This window comes from Neodiprion lecontei, chromosome 1 (assembly GCF_021901455.1).
Source record: "Neodiprion lecontei isolate iyNeoLeco1 chromosome 1, iyNeoLeco1.1, whole genome shotgun sequence".
Lineage (NCBI taxonomy): Eukaryota > Metazoa > Arthropoda > Insecta > Hymenoptera > Diprionidae > Neodiprion > Neodiprion lecontei.
The window spans coordinates 37,392,727-37,415,286 of NC_060260.1; the positions used below are offsets into that span (position 1 = coordinate 37,392,727).

At 34.3% G+C, this 22,560-nt stretch overlaps 2 protein-coding genes across 11 annotated transcripts in view; one reads left to right on the plus strand and one right to left on the minus strand.

Annotated features, from left to right (window-relative positions):
* The window catches only part of LOC107225817 (probable beta-hexosaminidase fdl), a 71,991-nt gene that overhangs the window by 32,313 nt on the left and 17,118 nt on the right, over positions 1–22,560 (minus strand). For 2 of the 3 annotated variants that reach the window (XM_046742082.1, XM_046742092.1), the window contains 2 exons: positions 8,019–8,080; positions 7,551–7,600 (listed from right to left, as the gene is read on the minus strand). In XM_046742082.1, the coding sequence (XP_046598038.1) occupies positions 7,551–7,570 (20 nt within the window). In that variant the 5' untranslated portion in view covers positions 7,571–7,600; positions 8,019–8,080. The remainder of the gene's footprint in view (positions 1–7,550; positions 7,601–8,018; positions 8,081–22,560) is intronic. The other variant, XM_046742097.1, reaches the window with a different exon arrangement.
* Positions 458–17,263, plus strand: LOC107219240. Of its 8 annotated transcripts, none has more exons than XM_046742176.1 (5): positions 458–635; positions 8,777–8,936; positions 10,077–10,473; positions 12,675–12,834; positions 14,764–17,263. In XM_046742176.1, exons 3-5 carry the CDS (start codon positions 10,253–10,255, stop codon positions 15,082–15,084), a joined length of 702 nt encoding a protein of 233 aa, XP_046598132.1. In that variant the 5' UTR covers positions 458–635; positions 8,777–8,936; positions 10,077–10,252; the 3' UTR covers positions 15,085–17,263. The 8 variants fall into 8 exon arrangements, with proteins under 8 accessions (XP_046598132.1, XP_046598105.1, XP_046598122.1 ...); XM_046742149.1 differs by lacking the exon at positions 8,777–8,936 and adding an exon at positions 1,201–1,940 and having other exon boundaries at positions 458–627; XM_046742166.1 differs by lacking the exon at positions 8,777–8,936 and adding an exon at positions 1,369–1,940 and having other exon boundaries at positions 458–627.

Genomic DNA, 22,560 nt, shown 5'->3' on the forward strand with positions numbered 1-22,560 from the left:
TATGCCGAGAATGTATCCGAAACAGGTGTATTTTAAACGGTGATATCCATCCATTTACAGGCACGGGTTAGAATTGATATAAAAATCTGAAAGAATTATGAAATTGTTTTTGAATTATTTATAGTTGATATGTGGGGGGGGGGTGGTCTGAAAAAAATCATCAACACCCTAATATATATATATATATATACCTTCGACGACTCTCTCCTCGTATCATTATCCGCACATATTCAAACGCAACACCCAAGAGACGGTCGAAAAGGCAATTAGGTATGCACATGACCTGTGTGTGTATGCATAAATGCCTGTGGCGGTGAGGGAAGGGGTGAGGAGGGGAGGAAGGATCCCTTACCGTGACGCAACTAATCGCGGGGCACCGAGCGAGGGTGGATTTTGGAGAGGGGGTCGCGGTTTCCCCTCGTTTTCTCCGACGGAGAGGGGTGTAAAGCAAATCGGAGGAGTGTGTCGCGCGTAGCCAAGCAACGGTTGTGCGCGCATTTCGTGAAACGACGACGGACAGTCTCCGGGCATCCTCCGTCCGAGAAGAAGAGCCGTTGCACGGTACGGTGGTGATTGTGCTTGTGGTTGTGATTGCGGTGGTGGTGCTGGTGGCGGTGCAAGTAAAGGGTACGATCGTACGCCGATCCTCGTTGCTGGTCTATCTTTCTTTTCTCTATCTCGGGTAGGACGCGAGGATAATCCGTCAGCTCTGACGGATTATCCTCGCATACACAATTTTGCCCGTAACCTACATTTATAGATCATATATAAGATATATATATATATATATATATGATGTATGATGTACGATACGTACATGCGGACAAATACGGAACGTGATGCGAGTCGATGTGTAAAACATTGACGTACATGCGAGGAAGTTTATCTGCACGTGTACAGTTGATATAGAGAGATTCTGATGTCTTAAATATAACTGACACTGTTAACGTGCGATTTTAATTATGGCTTACACAAGGATTTCAACCTGCATTACGTGTTTCTGTTTCTTTGATAATAGTTATGTCAATGCAGAGGTATAAATTTTTAAATCGTCGTATTGCACTTGGAAGTGATTGTATGATAACGTGCTGCTGAATGATTGTTTGAAAAAATAAAAGAAAGAATGAATTAAATTCAACGGGGATAATGGGAAAGAGAAAATAAATATAATTTAATGTGATGTAAAAAAAAAAAAAAAAGGGGGAGCGGAACGCTGATCGAGCGACTGATTAAATTTAATTGGAGAGAGAGAGAGAGAGAGAGAGAGAGAGAGAGAGAGAGAGAGAGAGAGAAACGAGTTGGATTACAACTTCCGGTTTCAAGATATCGCTTTCTTTCGTCTCACATATATACCTATACATGTAATAGAAATACAGAGAACAGGATACGAACGTTATTATACATTATATATATATATATATATGTATATACATGTACACTTGCATACTGGCGTCGAATTGATTTTTGTACGCGATCATACATATATCATGCATATGTCGGTGTATATAATATGATTCAGGCGTACCACGTGTTCGACCGGTGTTCGTTTGCTTAAAAGTGATCGTTTAAAATAATTCGAAAAATTGAATAAAAAAACCCGTAACGGATAAAAACGCGAACAGGAGTGGCAAAAAAAATGAATAAATAAATAAATAAATAAATAAAAAAAAATAAAAAGAAAAGAAAGAAAAATTTACAACCAATCGATAGTTGATTAACAAACGAACAAAATTTGGGTCATATTTCGTAATGAACGGCTGTCGTGCACTTATATATCGTTTAATTATTATGCCTCAGTACGCAAGAAAATAATTTAAAAAAAAAAAAAAAAAAAAAGGACAAAATATTTCGCGTGAATCGTCGACGGTTGTGTTATTTGGAGGAAAAAAAGAACGTGCATGGATTAACGCCGTTTAACCAGGGTTTTGACGCTCAACAGGGTAAGATGTTAACTTTATACGTCACGTGATAAAATCAGCGTAATGGAAAAAAAAAAAATAGTAAAAATTATTCGATAAATCAATTCAAATTTTCACTTCGCGCTAATTATTCGCATTACATAGCAGCAGAAATGTGACTGAAAAAAGTAATAATCCAACAATACATCAGCACGTAATATAAAAAAAAATAGATCGTAAATTATTGCAAATTTTCTTGAAATACACCAAGTGAAAATAAGGTAAACGCAGATAATTAATAATTAATCAGTTCAAACTTCAAAAGTGAAATACACAATTCTTGTGCTCTCATCCGTGCTTTTCTATTCTTCCGAATAATACCAATTAACGTTAATGCCGTTACTGTTGTTACTATTAACTAATTACTTTTTTTCACATTACGTACGAGGTAATGTAAGATAATCGAATTTCGTCAAGGTTTGTCGAAATATCGATGAAAACTCGCGAAACAAAAGAAAAAACAACAAAGAGAAAGTGAATTGAAATTAAAAAATTTTGAAAAAAACAAAAAAAAAAAAAACGGTCTTACGAGAATATACGAGGCAAAGGATTATCGTTACCCGGTAAATTGCCTTATCCGGGAAACTCGATCCGCGTAACTAAATCAGAGCTTTACCCATGTATATATATATATGTACATATATATATATATATGTGTGTATATAGGTAGGATTGGAGGAGGCGCAGCTTACACGGTTTCGTGTATTGTAAATATGTTTACAGACACTGTAGACAATTAGTATGTGTATGTGAGACTGGATGTTATAACCTGACGAGATTTGCAGGCTTTACTTTGATAACGAGGTTTCGACGAGGGTTTTAATTAGCGGAAAATAACAATAATAATTCTCATTGTTATGTTTCTAATCAAATTTATTGTTTTTCCTCCCTTTCCATTTGAAACCTTTTCTTTTTTTTCCACTATCTCTCTCGCTCTTCTCTTTTTCGGACCTTTCCATACAGGCTGTTGACTATAGACGTCGGAGAAAAATATAACCCGGTAAAAAAAAAAAAAAAAATGTTCGAGAAGCGAAGAGGATGAAGGGAGTGTGTTGTAGTATGGAAATGATGATTGTCAGAAAAAATTTACGGAAACGAGAGTAAAAATGTATGATATTTTGTAACGTTTAGACATTCGGGGTGTGAATTTTTAAAGAAAGAATGAGAAAGTAATTTTAAAACGTAAGCCGCGAGGCGAGAATTTATTCAATATTAATTGACAGGTGAAAATTCACAGGTTTTATTCGATTTGTAGGTGGTGTCAACATTTTTTAATCTTTTTCTTTTTTTTACTTTCGCAGTTTCCAAATCATTTATAATATATACGGTATGTATACTTTCCTCCTATAGTACCGATTGAATAAAAAAAAATTGACTCGTGTACAAAGATTTCAAAGCAAATTGTTACGTGATAAAATCGACGAATGAAAACGGGCATTATTAATCGTAGCCGATTTTTGTACGGTTACTATGCAAAACGCGTATACAAAAATGACAAAAAAAAAAAAAACAAATGGTGTAAATATTTAATACAAATACAATCATTGATTAACATAGGTATTAAAACAGTATTACATAAAATTATAACAACGCAGCGTTTTTAGTGCTGGGTGAAAACTGTGTTAGATATAAAGCTGAGGGGCAAGAGAGGGAGAAAAATAGAGAAAAAGAAAGAGAGAAAGAGAGAAAGAGAGAGAGTCGATTAAAGCGGCATGTATTTTCTCGCACGTATAACCGACACACGTGAAAACTTCGATCGCAACGTTTTACGCTATTTTATGCTTTCGCAAAACCGGCTCCCTTTATATTCTTATACATATGAATATATGTTTGTTTAAACTACCCTTATCGCATAGTTTATACGTAAGGAAATAGAGGAGGGCATGCGTGAGATGTAACGAAGAATAGATAGGGATTTTGAAAAGTGTATAATAATACATGACCTTCAAAGAAATTAATTACTTCACTGATCAACCGATTCGTATAATTGGATTGAAATTTTTTTTTTTATTTAAAAGACTTGACCGATTTTATAAATTAAAACTGACTTTGAGTTACGATTGCTATCATTATTATTATTATTTGCATCTTTTAAACGCATAAAAACAGCAAACAGTATGATTAGGGATATTTAATTTCATTAATTGAAATTTTTCACGCATAACTTGAAGTTAGCGACGTCGAATCGATGTCGTAATTTGTCAAACAAATATTGGATGCAAGAAAATCATTTTTAACAATCGCGTTCGAAATGAAATCGGAAATTTAAAAATAAAACAGCGTAAAATCGTTTGTGCAAAAACTTTTGAAACTATTTCCCGAGTTTCGTTTCCTTCGATCAGTTCTATTTAATTCGTGCACATCGAAATCGACAAACATCCGAAACACTTTGATACGAATAAATATGAAAGAAAACATATTTGAAGTACATGATACGGTATAAAATCCACTTAGTTGAAATTTATCCGTAATCTGCAGTGTGGTGAAAATTGCTGGAAAAATTGACGCTGATAACCAACGGAAAAGAAAAAAAAAAAATAAAAATAAAAAATCCACAGGGTGCACAGAGTGTGAAATGGACTTTTTATAGATAGGGGAAAAAGAAAAGAGAAAAAGAAAGAACGAACCCGGACGACGTGTTCCAATGAAAACTGTTTAGTCGGTTATTGCATGAGCTATTAAATGTTCGCATACCATATACGCGGTGCCTGAACTCTTTAACATCGTCAAAGTCAAACTTTTTCAATATAAATATTAACCAAGGGCGACTTAAAAGTTGAAAGTTCCATTACATTACATGCGCGCTGTGTAAATATATATATACATTTAATAGGTACGATATAAATATAAGTGCGTGTAGTTTACAACACACAGCTGTACATTTATTTATAACTCGACTTATTGCACTCACTTACACTCCACGTTTCTAGTTACCCTCATGTTATAGGATTATGCATATATAATGCATCAGATACTCGGTGCATTGGACAGATCGATTCTAACTTTGAAACTATAACGGACTGACTGTGTAAATAATCTGTCGTAGGTGTAGAAATAAAGTAGAAATATAATGTAGAAGGTGTACGAGTAGGAAATCAATTTTTCCGCGGTTTGTAAAATTTAACAGGTCGGAAATCCCCGAATCTATCTTCTTCTCTCTCTCACTCTCTCTTTTTTTTTTTTTTTTTTTTTTTTTTTATGAGGCATCTTTATTTTTGTTTTTTCACTTCATTTCTTACGAGTTAACCTCTATATATTCATCTAACTCAGTCCGAGAAAGGGAGGATAAAAGTTGGGAGTAACGGCGAGAGGGTGAAAAAATTTAAGGTCTGAAATATTTTACCATTTGTATAATATAAGAGATAATCCACTATCCGGGATGTTGTTTCGCCTTTTTCTAACAGACTGCGTAGTATTTTCTACGTACCAGTAACGGAACGTAAGTTTTCACTCTAAAACCGTGCTGCTGCCTCAAATAAACGCGCTCGAATACTATAAATGTCCTTACGTTTACCAGATGCTCGAAAAGCGAATTCAAAGAAAGTTGGAACAGCGTATAATATAGTCAGGATTGAACTCGCTTCTCGTTTCACGCTGTTATATATTAAAATGAATTTGCAATCGATACGCAGGGCAAATGTTGTGTAGTACTTATTTTAATGTTTAAGAAGGTGAGAAAATTTGAAGATGGCAAGAAAAATGAAGAGAAAAAATACCGATAAAAAATTATACGATCGTAAACGCGACTTGGATTTCTTAATTTGTGTATTTGTAACATAAAAACAGGGCTGAATGGCAAGTCTGAATTTCTACCTAACTCGGATCAACAAGAAACAATATAACACATAGGTACCGACCCTTAAAATAAGTTTCTCCCCTGTGAAATTCATCCCGGATGACAAGTCGAACGATTCAAACTTTCCTCGAACTCGAATGAAAATTAAATAGCCTAGCGAATTTAACTATTGCATGAAAATGTACAAAACGTAAGTAATAAACGCAATTATTGTCATCCGTTGAATGAGCGGAATCTTCCGGAATTTTTCAGAATTTTTCAATCATGATTGTATAATAATCTTATAAGAAGATTATGCAAGATTTTGCTCGAAGCTGTCCTGCAGATTCGTTACAAAACCAAAAAAAAAAAAAAAACGGAAAAAAAAAATATAAAAATAAGAAACATAAAATTGTTAAAATAATTATAGATGATATACAAAAACAGCCGGGAGAATTATTGACGAGTTTCGATTAACCGTTCAATGTAAAATCACATTATTCTTGCTTGAAGAATTAGGATTTGCACAAAGCTAAGCCGAGTGCCGTTCGACTTCGACGATAGAGGGGAGGGAGTATAAGGGATGATATCTGTCTCATGATTAAACTATAATTCAACCCGTCGCTTCACGTTTCCAACCGAATGGCAGGGTGTTCTTGACGCATATATAATGTATCACACTGTATGTACTATATGTATATATTAGGACAGTGTTCCTAGTTTATACCGGGACAATATCTTGAATCTTGAAAATGAACCGCGCATGCGCCAAATAATTCGATCTCATTGGTCGGCGAAATCTTCCCGCAGTGATATTTTCGTCCGCGATGCAGGCGTGCCAACCTACGCAAAATGTGTGCGTTTGAATTTTCAAAGAGCGTAAGCAGCGGATTCCGACCGTTCTTTGAAGAATCAACTTTCCGAACCGATAACAAATGCTTCCCAAACGTTTCCGAGTCGCTGCCTCAACTATTTGAGATTCTAACCTCGAAAATTCGTATCAACTACATCGCCGCCGGAAACAAAGTTTGACGGCTGAAAACTCGGGATGGCCAGCCTGCGCGAACAGCCGATTAAACTCGCGCATGCGCGGTTCATTTTCAAGTTTCGAGAGATTTTCCCGGTATGTATACGAAGATCAAGTTGGTAACGTTATTGTTAACGATCCACGATGCGGAAAACTCGTTATTTCGCAATTTTGGAAAGACGTCTGATGATGCGGTAAATAATGATAACAATATTAACGTTACTAACTTCAATCTCCTGTTTATATACATAGTCAGATAAATCGTTGTGCAGAGCATAAGGTCATGTAGTACTTCTACCTTTATCGACCGAGAAAATTCACCATTCTTCTTTCTACGTTAAATATTTATTGCACCGGTGCAACGTCGAAATTTGAACCCTTATCGTTCGTTTGTTTATTTCATACACGAAAGAGAAAGGGTGACTTTGCTCGGTCGGTAAAGGTAGGAATACCACATGACCTTAATGTGTAAATATTACAAACGATCGTTCAAGCTTGATAAAATTTCCTTTCTCTTTTTCTTCTTCTTTCTTTTTCGCTGCTTTGTGGCTCATGAATTGTGGCAGCAAAAAAAAAATAACAATAATAATAATAATAATGACAAAAATAATAAAAATTGCAAGAACACAGACAACTGCATTAGATATGCCTTAATTGTATAAAATATCCAAAATACATGAGAAAGAGGTTTAGCTGGTGTCAGTGGCGGATAAAAACACGCGAACTATAACACTATTATTAAATATCTCACTCCCAGGGTTAAAGTATAAAAAAAAATTCTTTCACTTACAACTTCATTCTGTACGACATATGTTTACGTAATTTTTTCTCTAAATATACCTGAAAAAATACAATTTATAATGAATGCATGAAAAAAAAAAATAAATAAATAAATAAATAAAAATAAAATAATCGTTAATAGAGTGATAATATGTGATATTATGCCACCTAATATAATATATCATCTTAAAGTGTTTGCAGAAGGTGGCTGCGACATTAGCGATTAAACGTCTGGCGTATTACGAGCGACCTTTCACTTACGGTGCGGCAGCCACATTGTAATATGTAATAACGCGTTAAAGATGAAAATTTCAAGGGGTGAATTTATTCAGCGGGCACTGACGAAATTATGCAAAATGCGCGTAGTTATAAATTGAGATTTGTATATCTCGCAGATGTAATTATAGTAGGTAGGTATAACTTGTGAAGCGAGTTGAATTTTTTCGCATCTTTTTTTCTTTTTCAACTTTATACTCACTTTTCAATTCTGGGCAGTTATTATCTCTCATCCAAGCCCCCTCATTCGAGCGAATCTGAAAGCTGAAAAAAAAGATGATAATTATTGCATTGATATTAAATTCTGCAAAAGTTGTTGTTGAAATACGTTATGTTTAAACGTGTCTTATACGATTATTGAAAAATTGCGATTAGAAAAGAATGAGAAGCTGAATCGATGTCGGATAGGTGGACGTGAAACGTGTTTGCAGGTGTGTGATATAAAATACTCGAAGCAGACATTATTGTATAACGTGCATGAAACGCTCCCTCGACACCCTAAACGATCTTTAATAAACGCTCCAACATCGTTTTTATTTTTCGCACCGTGAGAAAAAATAAAAAACAACTTCATTGTCCGAACAGTTTTAAAAAAATAAAGACAATTCTATGTTGCCGTACGCAAAACTTGAAAGTAGAAGTCTTCGTTAATTAATAATAACAGATTTTTCCTTAATTCTATAAATGTGTACGATAAGGATTGAAAGAAAAATCATCCTCGTGTATAGGGATAATAATAAAGCTCGACTACTCTATTCTACTAAAAACCTAACGTGCAAATTAAAAGAAAACTCAAGAAATAAAAAATATTAAGGTTGAAGAAAAAAAAAAAACATACGTCGATATCGTCTTATTTATATACGATTATTATTATTAGTAGTAGTATTATGATAGTTGCGTGATAATTTTTATACAATTCGTATAATTCTTGTGTCGTATATGTTTGACTTTTTTCCACAGAAATACAGAGAAAAATGAAGAGATGTTCTGCAATTCTTCAAGTTGATTGAATACGTATGTGCGGGAATATTATTATACATAAATTTCACGCGTATGACATAATAAGAAGAAGAGAAGAAGAAGCTGCAAAGTGAATAACGGTAGCCTTAACGAATAGAGGGTACGTGAAATTTATGAACCAGGAACGAAAGGAAAGCCGCAACGTTTACCCCGCTTTTCTTTATCTCTTTCTCTCTATTTCTTTCTTCGTTTTTTATTTTTTCTCTCTTACTTTCTCTGAATTTGAGAGAAAATTCAAGGCGACAGTGCTAAACGCGTTGGGAAAACTAAGTTTTCAATACGGAAGTAGCAAACTGTTGCAGAAACAAGAAGAAAAAGAAGAAGAAAACGAAGGGAACTGATTATCGATTGCTCTTCGGCTCTCGCGAAATAAGTGGAAAGAGAGACAGAGAGAGAGAGAGAGAGGGAGAAGAATCAATTGATTACAGGTTAATTAAAACCCACGAAAACAAAACTTTCCTCAACTCACGCGATTCTGTTTATAATTTATTTACTTATTCTTTTTATACACATACGTATATATTAAATATCGAATAACGATCGCTTTGGTCATTGGCCAAATTGGCAGCAACAGGCGACAAGGCAACTCCATTGAACTGAAGAATCATTATTTCATACGATGTAAGAGATAAGTGATCTCTTTCCCAAGACGATCGTGTAATTATACGAAGTTATACTTGTCGATAAAATTATACACTATACATAGGCAGGTAAGGATATAGCAGAGAAAAAAGTAAAAGTAAATTCTTGAAAAACGTGACAAAGTCAGGTTTTCACGGACAATCATTGATGGCCGGGCAAGCCCTTCAGGCACGTTTTTCCACCAACTATTTACACAAACAAAATATATGTACGCAATTATATTTCGACAGTCCTTGACGATAGATGTTATAACCAATCGTTTGATAAGTTAAAATCAACTGATTCACTTCTAACAAGTGTGGGGCAAAAAAAAAAAAAAAAAGTCATATATGAAAAAAAGGTAAATAAATAAATTTCTTATCGGATTAAATTTACCCGCATCTTTTCTTCTAGAAAATTCTGCATCTTACACTCCATATAGATATACATAACATATTCCTATTTCATCGTGACAAAAAAAAAAAAAGAAAAAAGATAGATAAAATGATCGTTGAATTCTTGATCAGACATTGTACGATACAAGAAACTATACGCATGCTGCACAACTTGGTACGATAAATAAATAAAGATAACAAATAATTTTGTTTTTATGCTTCAGAGTAATATAAACCGAATACGAATAAAAAATTTATCGTCGAGAAGATGGAAAGTGTATCTGGAGAATCGCGAGGACGACATCGATCATCGGTGGAGGGAATTGATCGTTGAGAGATCGAAATATCGTCAACTACGTAAATAAAGAGATCGAAAACAAGGGGTGAGATAAGTGATAAGATGTCGATGAAGAGGCTGGCGGTTCTGGCTGCGGTACAAACGGCACAAAACGCGCACAACGGCACGTTGACGTCCTCGTGGTCGGCTGGCGGGGGTGGAGGTGGAGGCGGGGGTGGTGGTACCTACGTAATCCAGGGTTACAACATGTCGACGAACGATGGTGGAAGGTCGGGTCGTTTCGAAACGAACCTCCACGGGAACGTCAACATTCTACTGGGAGGGTGAGAGAATAGTAACGATACAGCCAACGTATGAGGCGTTCCAAGCGAAACCGATTTTCTAGTTTTTTTTTTTTAATTTTTAAACACGGTGCAGAGTCTGGGAAAAAAATTTTTCGATCACGGATTTGATTTTTATTGCTCCGAAAAACACGAGTATTCAATTTTCAACCGAATAGCGCCAATCGGTTGGCTTCGATCTTTCTTTTTTTTCTTTGTTAGAGAAAGGAAAGTTTTCAGACCAAGATGAAAGATGGCAAGCTTTTGGCTTGGAAGCTACGGGCGGAACAAGTAATTGAAATGTGATAAAAAATAGGATTGAATATGAATTTAGAGGGTACAAGTTTAATTTATATGTAATTCGATCTTCAACATTTTTGTAATTTTACTTCTTTCGCCTTTAGCTTCTAAACCGAAAGCTTGAAGATCCCCGACTTTTGTTCTTAAATTCTCGTTTTTTCATCAAAGAAATCATGATTAAAATTCAAAGCCAATTTATCAGGGCTAGTCATTCGAAAAACGGGTTTTTGAAATTTTTGAATGAGGTAAACATCAAACCCGGGATCCAAAAATTAAAACTCGATTAAAGCTGATTTTTGCTGTAGGTCGGTTTGGTATGGAATGCCTCATACACAAGATACCCGAAAAGGAGAGTAGAGAAGAGAAGAGTGGTAAAAGAAGGCAAGGCAATTTAGTTGTCTGAATTAACAAATCGTTCGTTACCAACGCCAAGCACCCATCACCTGCCGATATTAACAAAAACCCCTTCTCTCTCTCCCTCTCTCTCTCTCTCTCTCTGTCTCTAAGCGTTTTAACGATCATTGCGGTATAAAGAAAATTAGCCGAGGTGTGATAAAACGAAGAAGAAACACCAAATCAAACTGGCTCAATGACTTTTTCGAATTGCTTTGTTATTTTCTTTGCCCAGTTCCAACAACGCGGTGAATGAACTTCGATCGCTTGTTTCGTATTTCGTTTCATCCTCTCTGATTTGTCAATTACATAAAATTTAACTTTCAAGTACGTACCTCAATTGCGATTACTAACATCAATTTATACATCATCGTATACAGAGCGAAAATTTCATAAATTTTCATATCGCGGACTTGTCGTGTTATTAAAAAAAAAAAAAAACTGCTTTGTATATATAATACACTTTATGTAAATCGCATGGGGAGAAAATGTTTCAGAAAACGCATAAAAAAAAAAAAAAAAAAAAAAAAAAAACTTCCCCAAACCTGTCAAAGTTTCGAAATTTAGTACAAACAGCGCAACAGTAGTTTTTTTTTTTTGGCGTTGTGCGGAAAAGTGATGTAAAGTTTAAAAGATTAAAAATTTAATAAAAAAAAAAAAAAAGCGACCCTCTGCCTCAGTATCGTAGCGCGTTCATGGGATACGTACAGGAAACATTTCCCATCTATTTCGCGGGAGGGGTCATTTACTACAATCTGTCCTTCTTCTTTGCTTCGCTTAGCAGCTTTTTTTTTTTAATTTTCTCAACTTCGCTCCTCGCGAAAGAACTTCATGTACTACGTAATAATGTAGCGGCGTAAAGAGAGACCCTGAAAGCTGATGTTACCTCTCCTCCCCCTCCCCCTGGAGTTTTTCCAAGCAATGTACAAGTTCGTATACGTATACATATACATACGTACATGTGGGATGGACGCACGAAAATGAAAATCCACTTTCCGTGTAACCCACACCTGGGAACCTATCCTTAAATTAGTTCCCGGTCGAATTGGCTAAATTTTCAGTATGTTGCGGTAAATATTCTCCCGATAAAAGTTCTCACGAACACAAGTCTCAAATATCAGTAGTTTCCCAGATGCAGGCTTCGAAAGGGGGGGCGTGTGAATTTTTTTATACGTATTGATTAAGCGATTTTTACTAATTACGAAGAGCTTCGAGAGGAGCTGGAAATCAAATATATCACTCGAAAACTGCACAGCCGACACAGCGGTACCAAATTTAAAAACAAAAAAAAAAAAAGGAACAAGTTTTGGAGAATATCGTAAACGGCGAAAGAAATACGCTTCGATCCGGCTCTGAGGATCTGTGAGTTTCTTTTAATAAATTCATCTTTTTTTCTTTCTTTTTCTTTGGTGCAGCGCTAAAACCGGGGTGTAACTTTATATGAAAATTCGCAAAATCGTAACGCAATTATTTTACGATATATGTATTTTTTAAATTAAACGACATTTCAGAGCGATGCTGAGCGGCGTTGTAATCGTGGTGGTTCTCGTCTGTTACTGCTGTCACAGAAACATAAGAAAGCATCAGCCTCAGGAATATTCCCAATACTGGAGAACCGAACCGGATGTTCACAGTCTCGAAGTATTCACAATGGATTCCCACGCGATGCAGGTGAGTTTGTGAGAAAAAAACAAACACTATTATCGATTGCAGGATCGTCGATGATAAATCGGACTTTAAAAGTTTTCGCGTGTATAATATATGTATAACAAACGTGTATGATAAATAATATAAAAGGGCAGAAATGAGGGGAGAAAGGATTCGCAAAATTCGCGACCACTCCGATGATGATCGAAGCTTGTACGATTTTTATATAATAACAATAGCGATGTAATAAACGCGCGGAAAAAGAAGAGAGAAAGAAAATTACCGTCGAGAGCCACGCGGATATTATATTGTACGCTTCGTTGTAATAACAATCGATATATTGCTTCGCGGCTGGCGTGAAAATTTTCATTATCATTCGGAAAAAGTCAATCGTGTTATTAAACATCGTGCGCTACGATAACACAATGATAAAAGAAAAAAAAAATATACAATACATTATATAAACAAAGAATAAACGTTATATCGACGGCTGCGAAGTTATGAAAATTATAACTGAGAAATTGATATAAATATAAATTATAGCTCGAAGAAGAAGTTAACGTAAGATAATAAATCATTTTTCTATTAATACTCTTCCCCAATATATAATATTAAATCTAAAATCCGAAGAGCAAATGTAACGATTATTTAATTCCACGAGGCTTGTATGTTGCATGAATATTGGATTGAAATTCGTTAAATATAACACGATTTCTGATGCTGCAGAAATCACGGCGTTCGTTCGGCCGCGAATGTGCGACACAATTATTAAATACCGTTGTAAACGAATATCACACGTTCGTAATTAATAACTACGAACGAACGCGTGCTATTTGAATTAATACAACACGTTACACCGCAATGCGTGAGACAAGTGTAACGAGTTTTATGACAACGTTTACTGTACGTGCTGCGCACAAAACAAGCCCTGGTTGTTTATTATTGTTATTTTTCATATCAATTAATTTTTGCCTTTCACACGCGGTAGGTATTAATACACACACACACACACACACACATATACACGCTCGCGTCGTTTAAAAGCTAATTTTTCTCACTCTTCCTACCTCGGATTTTTGTCCCTTTCTATTTTTTTTTTAAATCTCCCCCCCCCCCCCCCCCACTCTAACACTCGCTTATTATATTTGAAGGAATTTTCACGACGCGAAATGGGAATTTTCATTACAGACGCGTAAAGTAAACGAATATCTTTTTATCCGCAGCTGAATTCCACTGACTGTTTAATCATTTTCTTTTTTTTTTTTTTTTTTTTTTTTATCCCGTCAAAAGTTTCCTTTCAATTACGACATGCCGTACAATGTTATCGTACGTGTAAAGTCGAAAGAAACGATGAAAAATAAAAAAGATAAAAAAAAAAAACTAAAGCAATAAAAGGAATTATCCAACCTTTGAATCATCATCTCCCCAAAGTATTCGGTATCAAATGTAGATAATATACATTTATTCAACCCTCGAATTTGCATTATACGGATGGTTGAATCCTATATCCTAAATCCTCCAAAAGAGTTTTTCGTGTTTTAACGCGTTGAATCAACGCCTCGATTCGGCATATAATCCCGCAGTCATCGGTTTTTCATGCAAATCGTAGAGAGCCTTGCAGGAATGTTTGCCTCATGGATTCGACCACGGCTAATCGACGATTTGACTTAAAAAACAGACTTTTATTCGCATAAGATAACGGCTTCCAGTACAAAACAAAAAGACAAATAAACAAAAACAAAAAAAAAAGAAAAGAAAAAAAAAACAACGAAAAGTAAAATGTCGCACTGACAAAAATTTCATTTGTTACAGTAACTAGAAAAATTAAGTAAAACAGGTGTGGTTAAAAAAAAGACGTTTCGTCAAAGTTTGATTTCTTTACTCCAAGTCTCGTCGCTAAATAATTCCGAGTTCGGCGCTTTCGACGCTTGTAAAATTCGAAATTTGACACAGTGTTACGAGAGAGCCGGGGTGACGATGGATCACGAGGGTGGAATGTTGGCCCCGGTTTCACGCCCCTTGACCCCGGGACCGCCGCCGGCGTACGAAAGTTTAATTTTCAACTCCCAACACGGTCTTGCCGCTTCGCCCCACGAGAAAAAAGATGGTCAAACGACACCTGGAGGCGACGCTTCGACGCCGCTTTCCGTCCTACTCGACGCAGCGGCCGAAAACCCTGCAGGGATTGCCAAGGAGGAGGAATCCCGTCGCGACGACGAAGGGCTGCCTTCCTACGAAGCCGCGCTAAAACTTGAGGCCAACGGATACGTCTGAATCGAATAAACGATCAACGGATTTAATTTCCGAGGAAAGAGATTCCGGGGAAAAAACTAACGAGGTTTTTAAAAAACCCGAGATATATTATTTGCGCCAGTGATTCGTGAGCACGAATTAAACGTCATTGCTGATATTTTATGCGATAGAAATGAATTTGACCAAATTCAAATTACACAATAAGCTAATTTTAAGATATCGATAACAATTTGAAAAACGGTCTCATTATTGTTACAATGTTCAAAATTATTAAAACTCTGGTAGAATAATTTTGATCCGATTTTAATATTTATTCGGTTCGCTTCTATCGCTTACCAAATTCCTAAATATTTTTTCTTATCCAAAATATTTGCGAAACTTTACTGACACGGTCGGCACGAAAAGTAGTGGAAAAAAGTCGATGATTTTTTATCGATTAAAATTCTAACCGATAGCGTGCCAATTCGAAAAACAATCGGTATTCAAAAACACGTTTATAAACTACCTGATTTCATGGTTTTTCCTGACCATTAGCGACTATGTTACATTATAATATACTCATAATAACGCGCAAATTCAATTTTTTTATCATATTTTAATATCTGCTTTAATTTACTTACGCAAATCTGTTTTTATTCAATCTAGAGATTTCGACTATTTGCACAAAAAATTGTTTAAGGCGATTTTCTGAGTTCTCAATGGTATAAAAGACAAGTCCAAAACCATTGGAATTTAATAAAAAACACGAGAGTTCAATCGCGATAAAAATTATAATTCCGAAACCTTTTTTATAAATCGTTGATATAACTTGACTTGTCATTTTCAAATTTGCTCAGATTCATTTCTCTTAAATCGAAGGGATGCTGTTTCATTCGTGTTCACTATCACCGGCACAAATATATTTCTCCAGATTTTTCAAATCTGGTTTTTCTCTCTTCCTAAATTCTGATTGAGAAGATGGATCCCGATCATATTCCTCAAAAATGTATCGGTTGTATGATTCAGTCAAAAATGCGCCTTGACGAAAAAATTTAGGAACAGAGGGTTTGGAATAAAAATGTCGAGAAGCTTGAATTTTCATCGATATCTCGAACGAAATATTTCATTACTTAATAATTTAGAGCGAGTTGATTATCGAGAATTTTTTATCGATGCCGATGGTCTTATTATCCGTATTAATCGGACATTGTTTTGACTTGACTCATTAATCTCAGATGCGCTAATTCTTCAGTCGTTATTCTGTAATTCTATGCATGTACTTAAAATTATACAAAATTTATTTAACGTAACATTATATAGGAGTAAGAATCTCGATTTTTTTTTTTTTTTTTAATTTCAATACTAATTTAACCAATTTTCGCATTTAAAATGTGAAAATTTAATCAAATTTGTGGAAAATTAATTTTTCACGTATTCTTTTAATTTTCTTCCTGACATTAATTTTTCAATCTAGTCATACGCGATTTCAGGTAATTTCCATAATCACAAGCCTATAAAAGTTTTTAAATATTGTCTGATTTAGATATACGAAAAATTTTAATTCATTGTAAAGAATCAGAAACTGTTTCGTATATTTTCTAAACATTAGTTACCTGTGATCGCCGCAAATTATTTTGCTGCAATCCGTTTGAAGATCAAACACTTCGACGTATCGTTATTAAGTAATTTTTTTATAATAAATAGCAAGAAAAAAAAAAAAAAAACCAAGATTATTATAAAAAATAATGAATATGATAAAAGATAAAACTTAGATGGCAGTATAATGGCTGAACTAGGATTTTTGTAGAAGTTTTTTTGTAAAAGTAATATTGGTAAGAAGAATGCAATGCAGACAGTATTTTTGATGAGCACCACATTATGTCAGGTATTATTAATGTCTGCGAAAAAAAAAATATATATATATATATATACATACATTAACCGCAATCTCGAGGTAATAAATATAACATTCTACTTGTAAGATGGTTTTTTTCGTCACTGCACTCGCTTTTCAAAACAAATAATCAAGAAGTGGGATAATGAGCAGACACAAAAAAATAAAATAAAATAAAAATTGCAAAAACCGAAAACACCTGTTGTGTACGGATATGATATATGAGAATCGATGTAATAATTATAGGAGGATATACAAATGATTAGGTAACATGTATGGAAGGTAACTTCAAAAAAAAAAAAAAAAACGTAAAAATGTATTAATAAACGAAATACAATACAAACGATTGCATAAAGAAAATCTCTGACGAATATAATCTACGAGATTTAGCGATTTTTAACCGTTATGAAGAATTAATTAATAATGTATTATATACATGTACAAGATACATGTGTAAAATAGAAGCTGTGTAAGATATTAGGTATCATCGATTGTATTGCATATTATTATACACATACAATTATTCCCTTAATTATAATTATAGGAAAGCTTATATAAACTCGATTTGTTTAGTAGAAAAATGTATCATGTAAAGAATATATAAAATACACGATAAAACACATCGATTCGGCATATATTGCGTAGAACGAACGGTAAGAAATGAAAAAAATAAATAAATAAAATAATAATAAAAAAAAAAAAAAAAAAAACTTATTACATACGAAAGTAAAAAGAAAATAAGAATAATGTAAGAAATAAAAAGAAATTTTAGATAGGCGATAATTTGCAGTTTCGATTATTATCATACGCTTTTCCTATACTGCACGTTTCGTAAAATGAAACCCAAAACACTAGCGAAGTAAAATTAATTTTCATCCGTATCTGAAAATGTAATCCACTATAGCTACGTAATTGAGATTTGAATATTACTGTAATCATTATAATTTCAACGAAATCGCGATTTTGTTTAAATTAACAGTAACGTGAACGAAGCAAAAAAAAATAAAAAAAAAAAAAAAGAAGAAATATATTGTTTACAATTAATGATCTCTGCATTTGTAGAATCTTCGTTATTAGACGCAGAGAGTGACGAAAATTTGGTATCAACATAACAAGAAAAATGCGAAAACGGAATGAAAGAAAAAAATGTTTGAAAATACTTCGTAACAATAAATTTTCCATTACATGTCCAGGGATACGAATGAAGCGGATATTAATTAGCAACGATCGATTCAGCGCGAATACCGCAGAGTCAAAGGGCTTCAAGGGAAGCCTCGTATTCGATTGAACTTTCATTTCCTCCCTAATTCGCGTTATAATTCGGTCGGTCAGCAATGAAAAGTCTCGTTAGAATTTTCACGTGAAACGAGAAAAACTAGCAAGGTAACAAAACGGTGTAAATAATATAAAGAGAAGAAATTTTATATTAACCAGTGTATAAACAAGTCTGGTATTAACGGGGTAACGAGATACTTGAAACCTTTTTTTCGACTCAGGTCTCAACTATTTGATGTTGCTTTTACACTCGGAATAATAAACGACAAGCCGCAAAGCGGCTGCTAAAACACCTCGGGTGACTTTGGTACGCGAAAAAATTTGTTTCGTGAGCCGTAAAGTATGTTTCAATTACAAAATTCTTTCACATGTTGAGTGAAATTAATTAAACTGTCACAAGAATCGCAACGCGAACAGAATTTTCATACGTCATAGTTGCAGATTATTCAATTGATTGACATTTCATTTAAACATCGACGCCAACATAAACAAAAAAAAAAAAAAAAATATTCACTTATAACGAACGGATTTTTTACGGAATGAACCAAATGCACGAAACGACGCAAAAAAAGCGAAACGTAGAAAATTCAAACGCGTAATCAAAGATTTTTATTTCTGCATCGACTCGATTATTTCTATTTTTCAACGTTATCGCTGCACTTTGAAGTGCAGCGTGTTATTCAGAAATGCACTGTGATCGGTAAATTAGAGCCAATTAAATTGGATCTGCTCACTGCAACGATATTAGCACGTTGGTATATTCCTACCGCTTGCTATTGAGCTGCGATTGAAGTTCTTAATTTTTTTTTTTTTTTTCTTATAATCTCTTTTTCTCTTCGTATATATGTTTTCAGAAACTGTGTAAAACGAAAAAAACTCGGAACAAAAAAGCCGCTAAATGCTGCGGCTGGTGGAAGTTGAGGTCATGTAAAACCCCTACCTTTACCGACCGAGCAAAATCACTCTTTTTCATCCTATAACAAGTAACGGAAAGAATTCAAATTTCGACCGTGCATCGGTGCGATAAAAATTTTGCATTGGAAGAAAACGGATGTATTTGCTCAGTCGGTAAGGGTAGGACTACCACATGACTTAAAGTGAATAAACATGCACAGGTGGAATTGAATCTGATTGGCAAAATCAAAATTTAATATGTCCGAAAGTTTGTGAAACGTTAGATTAATTGTAGGTACATAAATTGTCGATCTAAAGTCTTCGATGTTCTTGTACAAGAAATTGAAATTTTCACTGAAATTCGTTGAGAATGATATGAAAAATAAAGATATGTTTCGCGACATTTTCATTTTCACGATTGAATTGAAACTGTTTTATCGGACGTACGAAGCTATTTTTTCGTCAAATAAAACAACGTTGTAGTGAAATGTGGAAAATTTGAATTCTGTAATCAAGTGTAGTACAAATATTTCAAATTATCGACGAAGAGTAACAAAAAAACAAAGAAACAAAAAACAATCGACCCTCCTTTAGAGTCTTCTAAAATTCAAGTCATAAGAGGTTTACGCAGAGCTAAAATCTGTGGTTATTCCTCTTACATATAATTATATATACCTATATATCATTACTTGGCTGGCTGCGGTAATCTCGAAAATAATTACGCGCATATGCCCGTTAGAAACTTGTCCAAAACATGCAATATAACGCCGCAGGCAAGAAATTGAACTTCGGATCGTAAGATAGCCAAGTTTATTGTTTGTCCTGTGCTGCATACGAGAAAGTTCCGCCTACTGTGACTGAGATATCATACAAACAGAGGTCTAATAAACTTACTCGCATACCTATCTGTAATACACGTAAAATAGTTTACCTGCAGCTAGAATTCACTGTGCGAAATATGCGGAGATCTCACTTCAAACACAATGGGCCCAGTGACTCAAATAAAAAAACATACATCTTTTATAGATTGACACAAATTCACCATGTAACGATCGAGAAATGAAATTTCGCTAGATTATTATTTCCCCGCTACTGTTATTTAAGTAGTATTATTCTATTATTTAATACAGTCACTCTCGCTGTACGAAGCGGATGAATTTAATATGCTATTATCGACATTTCGGTCAATTACTATGGTAAGGGTATGTGTGATTTGGATGGATTACCGACGGAGCGAAAAGCACTACCGATAAGTATCTGTTTTACTGACGGTCGATAAATCGCAGATAACCATCAGAGCGATACTTTGTTCGGAAAGCGAACAACTGACTTTTCTCCAGCAAGTGAGACTCCAGTTACAGCCGGCAAAACAGATTTCGCGGTACAGAATATCGGCAAACAATAAATTGAATTTATAATGGTGTAGAAACAGTCAAATCCCAAAGACATGTCAGGCGTTTTACGTAGAAAGGATAAAAACGAAAGTGCAATATCAGATTTTTTCTGAAAATTCTTTGCAACGAAATATTCGTTTATGTTTATTGCATTGTCAACATTCGCGTGTTACATCATAAATAACTGCAGTGTATTTCAGAGCCCCAAATTACGACAGTAATCAATTGAATACGAACGAATATATTTTACAGACTAGTCGATGCAACGTAAAATCAAAGAGTTATAATTCTGCATAATGAACGGAATAAATCAATTTGAAAATATTAATACAAAAAACCGAACATTTTTCAGCCCAACAAAGTAAAAAGCTCCCTTGAAATTCATTCAATTCGTTGCGTCGTCAACATACATCCGTATAATGATACGAGAATCAAACAAATAAAAAAAAAAAAATAATAAAAATAATCATCATCCACTTTACTCATTTCGCCTGACATTTCCGCACATTACTGTAAATAAATAAAGAAAATAAATAAAAGAAACAACGAAATAAAGAATGTGCACGAAAACTGCTCGTCACTTCATACCTTACTGAACAATAACAATAACAATACACACGCAAAGATACAATTCCGGTGATCTAGCTGCAGGGTTATTGTATAATTCAACAATATATATCGCATGGCGTGTAAATAATGCACACGATACAATTGAATAACACGATGACAAAGTTATAATGACTGAACGTGAACGTGGAATTGATTCAACGAAAGATAAGGATGAAAAACGAAAAAGAAATAAAATGAACCAACACAAGTTTTCATACCGCAGAAAATGTGCAACGTACTTTATAGGTTCGTAAAAATGTACCATATATATATATATATATATAATGTGCTCAATGTTACACAATTCGCAACGGGGAATCGCTCTGTAAGAGTCAAGGTCAATTATCGACCCTAAAATTAAAGCACGTCCGTGCGGAAAATTGGTAAGGATATTTAAGGATGTACTGGTTATACATTATCAACCAAAAGTGAGTGTCGTCGACGATATTGAATACCTTATGATAAGATAGGTATGGGAAAAAAATTAACCGCAATAAATACGATGTGAAAATCAAATTTCAACAATAATAATACCTAAAAGTTGTCGATAAATTGTTCAGGGAATGTTTTCTTTTTTCAGTCATGTGAAATAAATTCGTTGATTTTTCGGAAGACACGTGAATTTTTAAAAGAATTATCTCATTATTTTGAAATATACGTCTTCGAAGATTTTTCAAATTTTGAAAAATGACTGAAAAATCTTCAACTTTAGATACGTTTTCGTAAAAAAACGTTGTGGGTACATTACATTACAGTAATTTTCACTATATTAATTGAGAATGAGTATTTTGTTTTTTTTTTACAACCCGATACGTACATTTTTCTCTTCAATCAATGTATTGTACCAAGGCAATGATTTGTATCGCACTTTTTTTGCGCAGTGTCTTTTTATTTTCCTAAGGATAAAATATCGCTTACAAAAATTTCTACACAGCAATTTCTTTTAAATGCAATATTCGTTGTTTCCAGTGTGTATAATCATAACTTTTTCAAGTGCGTATAATCAACCTCTTGGAACAATATTAATACAAGAGGCAGCGTTTCAAAGCTTAATAATCGACAGTATATTTCGCTGTGGCTTTATAATTGAGATTAATTACATGCAATTACGTGTACTTGAAGCGTATAACAGTTATAACTTGAAGTACGACAATGGTGCTGTTGCAGATTAGTAAACTTGTGACACGTATAAGGTATTCCACCCCAAACTGACCGCCGTCGCCGCCATCGGCAATTTTTGTTTATTTTCAAGTATGAAGTAGTGTCTGCACAAACAAAAAAAAACATCCTCTGACAAGCGTATTCGGTTCGATTATATTATACATATTATGTTTTAAATTTCCATACAGAAGAATCGATTTATTTTTTCCAAATACTATGAAACAAAATACTTACAGAGAATTTGGAAACTTCAAAAAAATAACACGAGTCAAGTTTTTTTTATCGTTTGCA

What these genes read in the sequence shown, in the direction of transcription:
- LOC107219240 (XM_046742176.1), top strand. Translation starts at nt 10,253, where the DNA reads ATGTCGATGAAGAGGCTGGCGGTTCTGGCTGCGGTACAAACGGCACAA. An exon ending in GTCAACATTCTACTGGGAGG is followed by an intron (nt 10,474 to 12,674) that starts GTGAGAGAATAG and finishes ACGACATTTCAG; the next exon opens with AGCGATGCTGAGCGGCGTTG. An exon ending in TGGATTCCCACGCGATGCAG is followed by an intron (nt 12,835 to 14,763) that starts GTGAGTTTGTGA and finishes AATTTGACACAG; the next exon opens with TGTTACGAGAGAGCCGGGGT.